Source organism: Entelurus aequoreus, linkage group LG23 (genome assembly GCF_033978785.1).
Source record: "Entelurus aequoreus isolate RoL-2023_Sb linkage group LG23, RoL_Eaeq_v1.1, whole genome shotgun sequence".
Classification (NCBI taxonomy): domain Eukaryota; kingdom Metazoa; phylum Chordata; class Actinopteri; order Syngnathiformes; family Syngnathidae; genus Entelurus; species Entelurus aequoreus.
The window spans coordinates 39,097,949-39,112,781 of NC_084753.1; the positions used below are offsets into that span (position 1 = coordinate 39,097,949).

Sequence of the window (14,833 nt, forward strand, 5' to 3'; positions counted from 1 at the left end):
TAAATCAGGCAGCTCACCTGCACGTCACCATCCTCATTGTTGAGTTTCGTTGCGAGTCTGTATCGCTCAAAGCGCTGTCTCCAGTCGAGCCATTCCGTCGGCTTGTCAAAGGCAAAACTCGCTGGGGGATTAAACTTCGCCATGTCGTCTATTTCCGTCTTAAATTGAACTTCGTGACTCACGGACCACTTCTGACACCATGTGAATGATCGAGGGTTAGTTCTTTGTTTCTTTAGGTGGGTTTATTGTAGGCAGTTTTCATGAACGTCCACTCAGTGCGGCAACATCACACAACAACAACAGACACGTTTTGTCCTACCGTAAAGCAAGTCGTCTGCCGTAAACATCAATGTTGTGACACTCTCAAACAGGGCAACACTGCCATCTAGTGTACATGCATATGTGACAGTATGCAGTGTTTTTTATTTTAATTTTTTTTTTGTGGCTCCCATTACTTTCTTTAATTTGTGAAACTTGCCAAAATGGCTCTTTGAGAGGTAAAGGTTGCCGACCCCTGGACTAGGATACCAACAGATTGTTAAACAACAGCTAACTACTGACAGCAGGGGGCAGTGTAGGTCTGTTTCACCGTGGGAGTCTCCTGTACACTGACGTACTTCCGCCCAAACTTCACAATCCAGTGGAATTTGGGAAAGCGACAACACGTTTCAATTTGTGATCCTTGTGTCCATACTGCAGGTTAGTAATGACCTTAAAGCAGCTATATTTGAAACACAAATAATTGTGTGATAAAGTGCAGTCACTGAGCTTTAGTTTGATGTGAGGATGATGACGTTTGGTGTTCGTTTTGGGACATTGTAATGTAATGCAAAGTGGGCTGCTGCAGTTTATTTTTCTATTCATATTTTTCTAATCACTTCTGTAAAAGTGACAAGTGCAATGAGCCTAAATGTGTACAATATGAGTTCGTTTTTGTATTATAACTTTCTATATTGTTTATTGGTCCAGTTCTGCCAATGTTGTTAGCATTAGCCACTGTCTGCTTTCTGTGTGCACTGTAGTGGTGCAGCTACTAGTAACAGTATTATGCCGGAAATGAAAATGAGAGTTATTGATGAGGAGAACAAATGATGTAAAATGAGAATGGTGTTGTGTGTTATGTAGTGTGAATTTGAATAATGACAGAATGATTGTTATATTGATTGCTATTGTGATAATACAAAAAATATGAACATTGAAAAGACAATGGAAAAAAAACAAAAGAAAGAGACAGAATATATTTTGTGTGGTTCAATAAAAACACAATCCAGTGGAATTTGGGAAAGCGACAACACGTTTCAATTTGTGATCCTTGTGTCCATACTGCAGGATAATTATAAGCTGTAACCAGGTACCCAAGCCGGGACCTGTAACACTGACAGAAGCACATTGTATATATGTTATATAATTCATAGTTGGTTAGAGTAAATAAATACAATCTATAAATACAAGGTCATATTTAGAGCTGGTTACTTGTTTCTCTCGCGAGATGTGACAACACTGCGCGCGAACCAAACACGGCGAGGATAAAGCAAGATGGCGTCTGACGGTGAAGACGTTATTGCAGTCGTCACAGTTCAGTGTTCTTAGTCTGTGCGTCCATGTACACATATATGCCCTTTATTAGACGCTATTAAATAGAGTAAACATCGTTAATAACTGTTTGAATCCGGTTATATTAGTCTGAGCGCATTTTGATGCTTCTCGAGCTAGCTTAGCCTGCTAGTTAGCTTAGCTTGTTAGCTGCTAACAAAGAGAGGCGGAAGTGATCAAAACACATCGCTAAGCAGAGATCAAGTGTGAGTGTAAAGTGTTGTGATTGTGTGAAAATGTGCGAAAGAACGATAGCAGAGTACGAGGAGGAACTTTGTCCAACAAAAGAGGAGAAGGAGCGACAACATCAAAAACATCAAGTTGTGTTACACAGAACAGGTTTGTTTACTTCTTACTCTCACATGTTTACTAACTTTAGATTTATTATTAACACTATTCCTAAATAGATTGTCTATAAGAAGTTGAATTGTCATGTGAGGATGATGCACTGATTGTTTTACAGTGTTCATAAAAACGAGACAGTTTCAGACACACAATATTTATGAGAGGTTGATGTTCCTCTCAGTTTGTAACAATGTGTATCAACATGTTTACACAAAACTCACACAGTCACCGGGGGAATATTCCAGAGAGCAGGTTAAGTGCAAACTCCTGAGTATGTAAAGCTCGAGAGTTTTACCTCCAAAAATAAGAGAGGTAAGACAAAGTCAGAGTCAGTTACCATGGTAACTGACACTGTAAACCTAGCCTGCTAGCTGGCAGGTTTGACAAGTTATTTATGTGTGTAAAAGCTATACTGACCTGTTATTTCCTTCATATTGGTGCAGCCATTGACCTACTACAACACCTACTACATCGCCCTACTCAGTGGCCTCGTGGTTAGAGTGTCCGCCCTGAGATCGGTAGGTTGTGAGTTCAAACCCCGACTGAGTCATACCAAAGACTATAAAAATGGGACCCATTACCTCCCTGCTTGGCACTCAGCATCAACGGTTGGAATTGGGGGTTAAATCACCATAAAAATTATTCCCAGGCGCAGGCACCGCTGCTGCTCACTGCTCCCCTCACCTCCCAGGGGTGTGATCAAGGGATATGGGTCAAATGTAGAGAATAATCTCGCCACACCTAGTGTGTGTGTGACACTCATTGGTACTTTAACTTTTTAATGTGGCAGTGATTGTCGAAAAAACAAAGCCTGATCTAAAGATGACATCTTGATCTCATACCATCTCAAACCAATTGGTCGTTCATTATTAAGTGAAATGTCTTAAAGTAGCTTAAATTTGTCTTTAACCAAGCAACACTATGTTTTATCCAGTTACTCGATTAATCGAAAACATTTCCAGTAGAACACTTGATTAATACAATTTTCAATAGCTACAGTCCTATATTTCATGTACGATTTAATATTTAGCATGTAGGAGTTAAAATGTGTTTTGTTTGTGTCCTGTAGACATCCATCAGCTGATTGGACACCAAGAAGAATGTCTCCCTCATCTGCAGGGGGACAGTTTCACTTTAGAGTATCCACAGCCCTCACATTTTAAAGGGGACGAGGAGGATCCACAGCCCCCTTATTTTAAAGAGGAAGAGGAGGGAGAGTGTCCTGTAGGGCAGGAGGAGGCTGATCTCACCAAGTTTCCACTGACTGTTGTCTCTGTGAAGACTGAAGAGCATGAAGACAAACCACCTGAGTCCTCACAGCTTCATCACAGTCCAAGTAAGCACAACATCCACATATCATCTAATACAATGTTTGTGACACATGTTCATCCGGGGGCCACATTTATGACTAAAGATGGAGATATACTTGCTTTTTAACACCACCATTTAAAAATGAATGCTCATCAATCATCAACAATGTAATTGCTGGGGTGTAACCATGTGACCTAGAGGCCGTCCTCCTTACCTCACGTGGTCAAATGAAGGCAAACATTCAATATGGCTACTGTTTATTTACCTTTAGCAGCACATATGTCAGCATATTTCAAAGGTTTAGTGGTGAAGATTAGGGATGTATACCAAGTACCATTTTTTTTAGTACTGGTTCCTAATTATGTCATCCATGAGGACCGTGAAGATTCTGGACTAACGACACAACTATTTGTATTTTTTATTCCAGCTGACTGACGTAACTATGACACGTTGTCACATTGAGTTCAGCTGCCGCTGCTACACATTAAAATCAGCTTTGAATAATGACAAATAAGGAAGCAACAACACGCAAAAGATTGATGTGTGTGTTATTGACAAGAAGATGACATAACTGCATTTCACCTTGCACTGCACACATAGTTGACTTCTTTAAGACTTCAAATAAACAGCTGTTGATAAAAGACTTCCCGCTGTGAGATGTTACAGAACATCATGTTGGAGGTGTTCAACCTCTTGTGCTAATAGGAATGATATTTAAAATGCCTTTTTTCCACTTTTTTATTTCCACAAATTACAAATACGATAAATACTGGTATCGATAAGGAGTATCAATTACGGTATCATATCGATGAATTCTTAACGATTTACATCCCTACTGAAGGTACAAGCCAGATATCTTAAAAAAATAATTTCAACGTTTATTTGGATTTAGTTACTTCTCTGCTGTCCAGCAATGTCTCAATCAATCTAGTTTATTAGTACTAATTAGCAAAGTTTTCTTGTCTTTCTAAAGTCTTTCTTTTGATAGCCCCCTCGTGGTAAAGTTGTCCGAGTGCAAACTTAGGCAGTATTTGTGACTGATAAAAATTTCGGTGAATTAAAATTTAAGAAATTGTACCGGAAAGTTCATTACTTTTGAAGACGGCCAATAAAAACGCAATCAGAATCAGAAATACTTTAATAATCCCAGAGGGGAAATTAAGATTTTCAGCACAATCCCATTCAAGAGCAGACAAACATTACAGGGAGACAGAACAGGATCGCTGACGGGTCTGCCAACTTCTGGCGCCCCTTACAAAAAAGGTGAGAAACAGGTAAATGCCGGGGAGGGGGGAGGAGGGGGGAGAAAAAAAATCAGTCTAAGCCTGGGCCCCTGGAGAGGGGGTCCAGGCTGAGGCCAAAAAGAAAAAAAACTCATAGCCATAGCACACATAAACATGTGTGTAAGAGGGAAACATCAAAAAACACAAAGGACATTAAAGACATTAAAAGAGCAGTCACTTCTACACAGAGCCACAAAAGTAAAACAACAACAAAAATACTAAAAAAAAAAATACACGCCATCGTCTGCTGGGGTGGGGGGAACATGGCCAGAGAAAGGAGCAGACCCAACAAAGCAACCAAGAGAACCAACTCCACCCTCGGCCGCCCACCAACTCCCGGCCAGTGTCCAGTCCGCATGGATGAGCGAGGATACGTCCAAGGAGACCGAGGTGTCCGATACCTGCTCATTCAGCCAAGACACTGTGAAGCTTGTCCGTCCCGGCTCTCAGCGCCAGCTCCGCAGCCCTGTCTCTTCTTCCGCATCTCCTCCAGTCTCTCCAAACGGACTCTGGTGTGGCAGAGACCCAGCAGCTGTTCTCCATGGCCAAAAGGCTCCCGGGAGGCAGATCCAGAAGTCCACAAAAAAAGCACAGCAGAAGTCACCAAAGTGCCACCCCTTGTCACACAGTCCCAAAGGGTCCCCAACCAAAAGGCAAAAAAACCCCACATGAAAACAAGAAGGAAACATCCGGAACACAAAAGAATGACACAAGAGCACAGAGCTCCTGCCAACAGCAGCCACTACAGTGGCGCCATCTTGGGGGGAAAAAAACGGGGACGGAAATTTGACCCGGTTATCTTCTCCAAGTGGCGACACTGACATTGTCTTTGTGACAGCGCGCTTGCTCCCGCTGACGTGCCGGTCCTCAAGTGACGGCGGGATAAGAGCGCACCGTCACAATAAACAAAACACCAGCGGAAAGCAATAATCGATTAAAAAAACAAGCAAACTGGAGTTTTGACCCGGAGAAGGCAGGTCGGTTAAAAAAACAAAAACTGTGCATCCCAGGGACGCGCAGACTTACGGAAATGCACGTCCTTTTTGATTTTAATGCGTAAAAAGACATAAAAAGTGTGTTAACGCCAACACTGGTTATTAATGTGATTATCACACAGCAGTCATTTCCATTAGACAATATTCAAATATAGGCGGTAGTGATGTAACGATACCAATATTTTGGTATCGGTACTAAAATTATTTTGGTACTTTTCTAAATAAAGGGGACCACAAAAATAGCATTATTGGCTTTATTTTAAAAAAAAAACTTAGGGTACATTAAACATGTTTATTATTGCAGTTTAGTTTTTAAATAAAATAGTGAACATACTAGACAACTTGTCTTTTAGTAGTAAGTAAACAAACAAAGACTCCTAATTAGTCTGCTGACATATGCAGTAACATATTGTGTCATGTATACACCTATTATTTTGTCAACATTATTAAGGACAAGTGCTAGAAAATGAATTATTAATCTACTTGTTCATTTACTGTTAATATCTGCTTACTTTCTCTTTTAACATGTTCTGTCTACACTTCTGTTAAAATGTAATACCGTATTTTCCGCACCATAAGCCGACCTAAAAACCACAATTTTTCTCAAAAGCTGACAGTGCGGCTAATAACCCGGTGCGCCTTATATATGGATTAATATTAATATTTATTTTCATGAAGTTTAGGTCTCGCAACTACGGTAAACAGCCGCCATCTTTTTTTCCCCGTAAAAGAGGAAGCGCTTCTTCTTCTACGGTAAGCAACCGCCCCCATAGAAGAGGAAGCGCTTCTTCTTCTACTGTAAGCAACCGCCAAGGTGAGCACCCGCCCCCGTAGAAGAAGAAGCGCGCGGATATTTCATTTAATTTGTGTGTTTCTGTAAAGACCACAAAATATCTCCTACTAAGAGACACGCGTACAAGGTTCCACTGACTTTTGATATTCCTGTGAACCGCACTGTGGATACAACGGGAACACGTACGGTGAATATTCGGACCACAGGGAATGAGAAGTCGTCCTACTGTGGTTCTAGCTTGCCATGCTAACGGCCAGAAACTTCCACCCACGGTGATATTCAAAAGGAAGACCTTGCCAAAAGAGAACTTTCCAGCCGGCATCATCATAAAAGCTAACTCGAAGGGATGGATGGATGAAGAAAAAATGAGCGAAGAGACCGGGTGACTTTTTTCACGCAGCTCCGTCCCTGTTGATCTATGACTGCATGCGCGTCCACATCACAGATGGTGTCAAAAACAAGTGAAGCACACCGAAGAAGAATAATTCGAGGGATTTGTGGATGAGTAATAACTTCAGAAAGTGAGCTTTAAATGTTTATTTTGTGTGTTGTGTGACACTAACGTATGAGCAACGTTGAGTTATTGATGTTGCTATTGCTCTGCACTATTTTGAGTGTTACTATTTTTGTGATTGCACATTTGCACATTACATTTTGGGAGTGAACAGAGTTTTTAGAACGCTGGTTTGTGATATATTTTTAAAGTTTGAATCAATCAATCAATGTTTATTTATATAGCCCTAAATCACAAGTGTCTCAAAGGGCTGTACAAGCCACAACGACATCCTCGGTACAGAGCCCACATACGGGCAAGGAAAAACTCACCCCAGTGGGACGTCGGTGAATGACTATGAGAAACCTTGGAGAGGACCGCATATGTGGGTAACCCCCCCCTCTAGGGGAGACCGAAAGCAACGGATGTCGAGTGGGTCTGACATAACATTGTGAAAGTCCAGTCCACAGTGGATCCAACACATCAGCGGGAGTCCAGTCCACAGCGGGGCCAACAGGAAACCATCCCGAGCGGAGACGGGTCAGCAGCGCAGAGATGTCCCCAACCGATGCACAGGCTAGTGGTCCACCCGGGGTCCCGACTCTGGACAGCCAGCACTTCATCCATGGCCACCGGACCTATGCAACTCCCCCTCGCAAGGGACAGGGGAGAAGAGGAGAGAAGAAAAGAAACGGCAGATCAACTGGTCTAAAAAAGGGGGGGTCTATTTAAAGGCTAGATTATACAAATGAGTTTTAAGATGGGACTTAAATGCTTCTACTGAGGTAGCATCTCTAACTGTTACCGGGAGGGCATTCCAGAGTACTGGAGCCCGAATAGAAAATGCTCTATAGCCCGCAGACTTTTTTTTGGCTCTGGGAATCACTAATAAGCCGGAGTTCTTTGAACGCAGATTTCTTGTCGGGACATATGGTACCATACAATCGGCGAGATAGGCTGGAGCTAAACCGTGTAGTATTTTATACGTAAGTAGTAAAACCTTAAAGTCGCATCTTAAGTGCACAGGAAGCCAGTGCAAGTGAGCCAGTATAGGCGTAAAATGATCAAACTTTCTTGTTTTTGTCAAAAGCCTTGCAGCCGCATTTTGTACCAACTGTAATCTTTTAATGCTAGACATAGGGAGACCCGAAAATAATACGTTACAGTAATCGAGACGAGACGTAACGAACGCATGGATAATGATCTCAGCATCGCTTGTGGACAAGATGGAACGAATTTTAGCGATATTACGGAGATGAAAGAAGGCCGTTTTAGTAACACTCTTAATGTGTGACTCAAACGAGAGAGTTGGGTGGAAGATAATACCCAGATTCTTTACCGAGTCGCCTTGTTTAATTGTTTGGTTGTCAAATGTTAAGGTGGTATTTTTAAATAGATGTTGGTGTCTAGCAGGACCGATAATCAGCATTTCCGTTTTCTTAGCGTTGAGTTGCAAAAAGTTAGCGGACATCCATTGTTTAATTTCATTAAGACACGCCTCCAGCTGACTACAATCCGGCGTGTTGGTCAGCTTTAGGGGCATGTAGAGTTGAGTGTCATCAGCATAACAGTGAAAGTTAACACCGTACTTGCGTATGATGTCACCCAGCGGCAGCATGTAAATACTAAAGAGTGCAGGGCCAAGAACCGAACCCTGGGGAACTCCGCACGTTACCTTGACATAGTCCGAGGTCACATTGTTATGGGAGACGCACTGCATCCTGTCAGTAAGATAAGAGTTAAACCAAGACAAGGCTAAGTCTGATATACCAATACGTGTTTTGATACGCTCTAATAAAATATTATGATCGACGGTATCGAAAGCGGCGCTAAGATCAAGAAGCAGCAACATAGATGACGCATCAGAATCCATCGTTAGCAATAGATCATTAGTCATTTTTGCGAGGGCTGTCTCCGTAGAGTGATTTGCCCTGAAACCGGATTGAAAAGGTTCACAGAGATTGTTAGTCACTAAGTGTTCATTTAGCTGCTGTGCAACAATTCTTTCGAGAATTTTGGAAATAAACGGAAGGTGGGAGACCGTTCGGTAGTTTACCATGAGGTCAGGATCGAGGTTAGGTCTTTTGAGCAGAGGATGAATTACCGCTTTTTTGAATGCTAGGGGAACAGTGCCGGAGGAAAGTGATAAGTTTATAATATTTAACACTGATGGACCTAATAATACAAACAGTTCCTTGATAAGTTTCCCAGGAAGTGGGTCAAGTAAACATGTTGTTTGTTTTATCCCACTTACACGCTGTAATAATTCCTCTGTTATTTCATCAAAAATAGAGAGACTATTTTGGAGGGCAGTGTCCGTCGTATATACAGTCGTATTTGTGTTAATAGAACCCAGTTGTAGCTGGGATGCGTTGTCTTTAATCTCCTTTCTAATGAGTTCAATTTTCTTATTAAAGAAATTCATAAAATCATCTGCCGAGTGGGTGGAGCTACTGGGAGGAGTCCCTTGTTGGGTTAGCGATGCTACTGTACTAAACAGAAATTTAGGATCGTTTTTGTTGAGGCGGATGAGATTTGAGTAGTATTTAGCTTTAGCTAAGGTAAGCATGCGTTTATAAGTTATTAAACTATCACTCCATGCTTGATGGAAAACCTCAAGTTTAGTCGCGCGCCATTTGCGTTCCAGTTTTCTACATGATAATTTATGAGCTCTAATTTCTTCTGTAAACCATGGGGTGCGCCTTTTAGGGGCCCTTTTTTGCTTTAGTGGTGCTATACTATCAATAATTTCGCGCAAGGCATCGTCGAAGTTGTTAGTGAGGTTATCAATAGAGCCGACATAATTTGGGACTGGTGCCATTACCGAAGGCAGTAGGTCAGCAAGAGTCATCGTTGTGGCAGCATTAATGTTGCGGCCGCTATAGCAGTTATTATTATTATTAGCTTGTTGACAATGAGTCAAAACTTCAAATTTTATAAGGTAATGATCGGACATTACTTTAGTATATGGAAGTATCATAACTTTGGAGGTGGTGACACCCCTGACAAGCACTAGATCTATTGTATTACCGTTGCGATGCGTGGGTTCATGTATTATTTGTGTAAGACCACAGCTATCAATTATGGTTTGGAGCGCCACGCACTGAGGGTCCGATGGGGTATTCATATGGATATTAAAGTCCCCCATTATGATTATATTGTCGGCGTGCGTCACTAGATCAGCAACGAACTCTGAGAATTCACTGATAAAGTCCAAATAGGGCCCAGGGGGGCGGTAGATAACAGCCAGGTCGAGAGGTAGCGGTGTGACAGACCTCATAGTAAGCACCTCAAACGATTTATATTTATTATTTAGGTTAGGGGTAAGGTTGACATTTTCATTGTATATTAGTGCGACACCCCCTCCCCTTTTAAGAGGACGGGCAACATGGGCATTCGTATAGTTAGGAGGAGATGCCTCATTGAGCGCAAAAAATTTGTCTGGTTTGAGCCAGGTTTCTCTAAGACCAATGACGTTAAGATTGTTGTCTCTAATGACCTCATTAACCAATAACGCCTTGGGAGACAATGATCTTATGTTTAAAAAGCCCATATTATAGGTATTGGGCTGTTTTGACGAGTTTTTGTTAAGATTATCCGTAGTGGCAATATTAACAATGTTGCATTTATTATGCGTAGTGCACTTTAAATAGTTTCGACCATATCTAGGAATTGATATGACGGGAATTTTCCGATTGTTTGCTTGGTGCTGCAATAGACTAGACATATCATAATTTGCCACCTCAGAATGACCTATCCGACTGTTTTTTTGACATTCCCTTTAGCGTAGCATAGGTGCGGCTAATAACACGGGGCGGCTAATAGGTAAACAACGTTTTGAAATATGCCATTCATTGAAGGTGCGGCTTACAACACGGGGTGCCTTATGGTGCGGAAAATACGGTAATCACTTATTCTTCTGTTGTTTGATACTTTACATTAGTTTGTGGATGATACCACAAATGTGGGTATCAATCTGGTACCAAGTAGTTACAGGATCATACATTGGTCATCTTCAGAGTCCTCATGTGTCCAGGGACATATTTCCTGAGTTTATAAACATAATGTACATTTCTAAAAAACGAAAGAAGATGTTGTGATGCCAAAAAATATCGACGTAATCATAGTAGTATCGACTAGGTACGTGGCGTTTGTTTACATTTTGATGCCAGTGAGCTACTGTGTAGTGAAGCATGTTTAGCTATTCCTCGTCCTGCAGTGATAATGATACTTGTAAGCAACGTACTTTATTTGTCGCCATGGAGGCGAGGATTAGTGATTTAGAAGTAGCTAAAACAACGGTGGCTAGCTAGCTAGCCATGTCTTAAAGCATCTCTTCCTGAGGGTGTTTCAGTGTTATAACTTTACCTTTATTGTTAGTTTTTACACGAAAATGCGTCCGTTCTCCCTTTTCTGTCTACACACTGTGTCTGCTTGTAAGTACTCTGTGATTGTGTGCCGCCGAACATGCTCGTCTGCTCGTAAACCAGCAATGTTGTTTGGAGGACTTTGTGGGTCTAATAGAGGAGCTCCCATTGACTCCAATGTTAGCTGATTTTTGCTCACGTTTATTTACTAATTATAATTCATAAAAATTAAAAACATATGTGTTACATAACGATTGTGAATGATAGGCAACATTTTAAAAAAGTGCAGTTTCCTTTGAATTTGTCAGATAAGTAAACAGTCCTTCAAATTAAAGATGAAAAACAATTGAGGTTGTTTATAGATATTATCCACAATGAAGTTACAGTAAAACTAAGCACACAAGGGAAAGTACATTCATATACACATGAAGTACACGTATGTGTAAGAATCATGTTAACCACCAAAATATTGTCTCGTTCTCCGAAAGCCATTATCGAGTATCCTTTGGTGAGCTGACCGTATCGTCACACCCTTAGTTAAAAGCACACCAACCCCATGACATGACACTTCCACGTGATGTAGAACAGTAGTACAACGTTTTAAACGTACACACACATCTGAAGAATATAAAAAATAAATATATTTGGTGGGCCAAACAAAATGACTCGGCGAACCAATGTTTGGTATGGGCGATATGACCTCAAATCTATATCCTAATAACAATATATGTCACGATATATCATATCAACATATTGTGTCATTTCTAATTGTACTATTTTGTCGAAACTATTATTATTTATGTACTTGTTTATTTACTGTTAATGTCTGGTTACTTTATTTGAGAAAATGATACTGGAAATGATGTAATATTTTACTGCATATTTCAGCAACTAAATTAGGAGCCTGTGTAGCCTGTTTTAAAATGGTTATATTAGTAATTTTATATGAAATAATATATCGCAAAATCAATTTTAAACCATATTGTCCATCCATAGTAAAAAGTCCTGTCGTCCTGGTTTGTTTTTATTTTCCTGTGAATAATGTTGTAAAGAGCAGCGTGTTTGTGCGTCACTGAGATTTCAAGACAGTTCATACGATAACATGTTTTTCCTAAGTGCATGTAAAAGTACTGAATGCATTGTGTGATTGAGCAGAGATGGATGTTTCTAAAACGTGTTTGTCTTCTTGTGTCCTGCAGACGTCTGTGAAGAACATCTACTCCCTGAGCAACAGAAGTGGAGCTTCAGGATGGAGCCACAGCCCTCCAACATTAAAAAGGAAGAGGAACACCCACTGATCCCCCATTTTAAAGAGGAAGAGGATGACCCATTGACCACTCACATCAAAGGGGAAGAGGAGGACCCACTGACACCCCATTTTAGAGAGGAAGAGGTGGATCCACTGAGCCCTCACATTAAGGAGGAAGAGGAAGACCCACTGACCCCTCACATTAAAGAGGAAGAGGAGGACCCACTGACCCCTCACATTAAAGGGGAAGAGGAGGAACACAGCATCAATCAGGAGGGAGAGCATATTGAATGGTTGGAGGAGTTCCCAGTGACTGGTGTCCCTGTGAAGAGTGAAGGTGATGAGGTCAAAGGTGAAAGTGAGGAGAAGAGAGAGGCGGAGCCTCCAAGCAGCAGCTCAACTCAACACATGACAACAGAAGCTGATGGAGACCACTGTGGAGGATCACAAGCAGACAAGCTCTTAGCTCCACTATCAGATAGTGAGGACACAACGTCACACTCTCCTGACACTGATGATGAACACTCTAAAGATGATAAGACATGTCACACTGACAACACACACTTCACATGTTCTCACTGCGACAAAACTTTTAAATACCGTTGTCGTCTAAAAACACACATGAGAACACACACTGGAGAAAAAACTTTTTCATGTTCAATCTGCGGTAAAGATTTTACTCAAAAGCAGCATTTCAAAGTACACATGAGAATACACACTGGAGAAAAACTTTTTTCATGTTCAATCTGTGGTAAAGATTTCACTCAAAGTCAACATTTGAAAAGACACATGAGAACACACACTGGAGAAAAACCTTTTTCATGTTCAATCTGCGGTAAATATTTTACTAAAAAGCACAGTTTCAAAATACACATGAGAACACACACTGGAGAAAAACGTTTTTCATGTTCAATCTGTGGTAAAGATTTTACTCAAAGTCAACATTTGAAAACACACATGAGAACACACACTGGCGAAAAACCTTTTTCATGTTCAATCTGCGGTAAAGATTTTACTCAAAAGCAGCATTTCAAAGTACACATGAGAATACACACTGGCGAAAAACCTTTTTCATGTTCAATCTGCGGTAAAGATTTTACTAAAAAGCACAGTTTCAAAATACACATGAGAACACACACTGGAGAAAAACCTTTTTCATGTTCAATCTGCGGTAAAGATTTTACTCAAAAGCAGCATTTCAAAGTACACATGAGAATACACACTGGCGAAAAACCTTTTTCATGTTCAATCTGCGGTAAAGATTTTACTCAAAATCAAAATTTCAAAACACACATGAGAACACACACTGGCGAAAAACCTTTTTCATGTTCAATCTGCGGTAAAGATTTTACTCTAAATCAAAATTTCAAATCACACATGAGAATACACACGAGAGAAAAACATGTTTCATGTTCAATCTGCGGTAAAGATTTTACTCGAAGGGACCATTTCAAAACACACATGAGAATACACACTGGAGAAAAACCTTTTTAATGTTCAGTATGTGGTAAAAGTTATATAAAAAGACTGCAATTAAAATTACACATGAGAACGCACTCTGGTGAAAAACCATACTCCTGTTCAAGCTGCAACAAAAGCTTTCGTCGCCGACAATCTTGTACAGTACACATGAGAACACGCACAGGAGAGAAAGTGTTGAGTTGCAGTGTGTGTGGTGAAAGATTCTCTTCTAAGTACCAGTGTAAGAAACACAAGTGTGCTGGTGAGAACAGCAGCAGTAAATGAAGATGCAGGATTTGAAATAAACTGTCAAAACTTTCACTTTGACTTTCTAACAACATCAGCACATATAACATGTGTGACATCATTGTTGTGTGTGTAACACAATCTTGTTAATATGATTCTAACATTTATAGATTAGACACTTCAGGTTAGTGATTTTATTTCAGTCAAGTACATGAGTTAATATACACATTTGTGTACTTTAAAATGAACAGAACAATTTGACTGAAAAGGTGAGAATAAACAGTACATAAAATATGTTACATACAATAAACATTTTATGTGTAGATATTCATAATTCACTTTTATACTTATTCATAATAGTGTTTTATATATGTTTTTTGAAATAATGAAGGGTTACATATTTTATTTTGTAATTGTAGATGATTCCAAAGATGAACTCCTTTATATGATATTCATATTTGTTTTACATGTGTTCATACCTTTGCTTTTGAGTACACATAAATTCCTCTTAGTTCATATTTACTGGTTCACATCTGAAACATCTTCTGGACCACTTCTGGAAGCATATTATTATTTACTTTGTAAATCATTTGAACAGTCTTTTATACAATTTTAAAATGTGTGACTTTATGAATCATTTGTTGGGTCTCTGTAATCCATTCTAATAATTGTCTTTATTACTCTCTTTTGTAATATG

General features: G+C 40.2%; 2 protein-coding genes across 2 annotated transcripts in view; one reads left to right on the forward strand and one right to left on the reverse strand.

Moving 5' to 3' along the window:
• Positions 1 to 14,833, reverse strand: part of LOC133640595 (gastrula zinc finger protein XlCGF57.1-like) — a 300,331-nt gene that overhangs the window by 44,599 nt on the left and 240,899 nt on the right. The window lies entirely within an intron of this gene.
• LOC133640599 (oocyte zinc finger protein XlCOF22-like) overlaps positions 1,078 to 14,833 on the forward strand; it is a 13,944-nt gene continuing 188 nt past the window's right edge. Inside the window, exons 1-3 of the mRNA XM_062034109.1 lie at positions 1,078 to 1,932; positions 3,008 to 3,274; positions 12,380 to 14,833. The exon at positions 12,380 to 14,833 is cut by the window's right edge and continues 188 nt beyond it. Of these exons, the coding sequence (XP_061890093.1) occupies positions 1,830 to 1,932; positions 3,008 to 3,274; positions 12,380 to 13,923 (1,914 nt within the window). The 5' untranslated portion in view covers positions 1,078 to 1,829 and the 3' untranslated portion in view covers positions 13,924 to 14,833. The remainder of the gene's footprint in view (positions 1,933 to 3,007; positions 3,275 to 12,379) is intronic.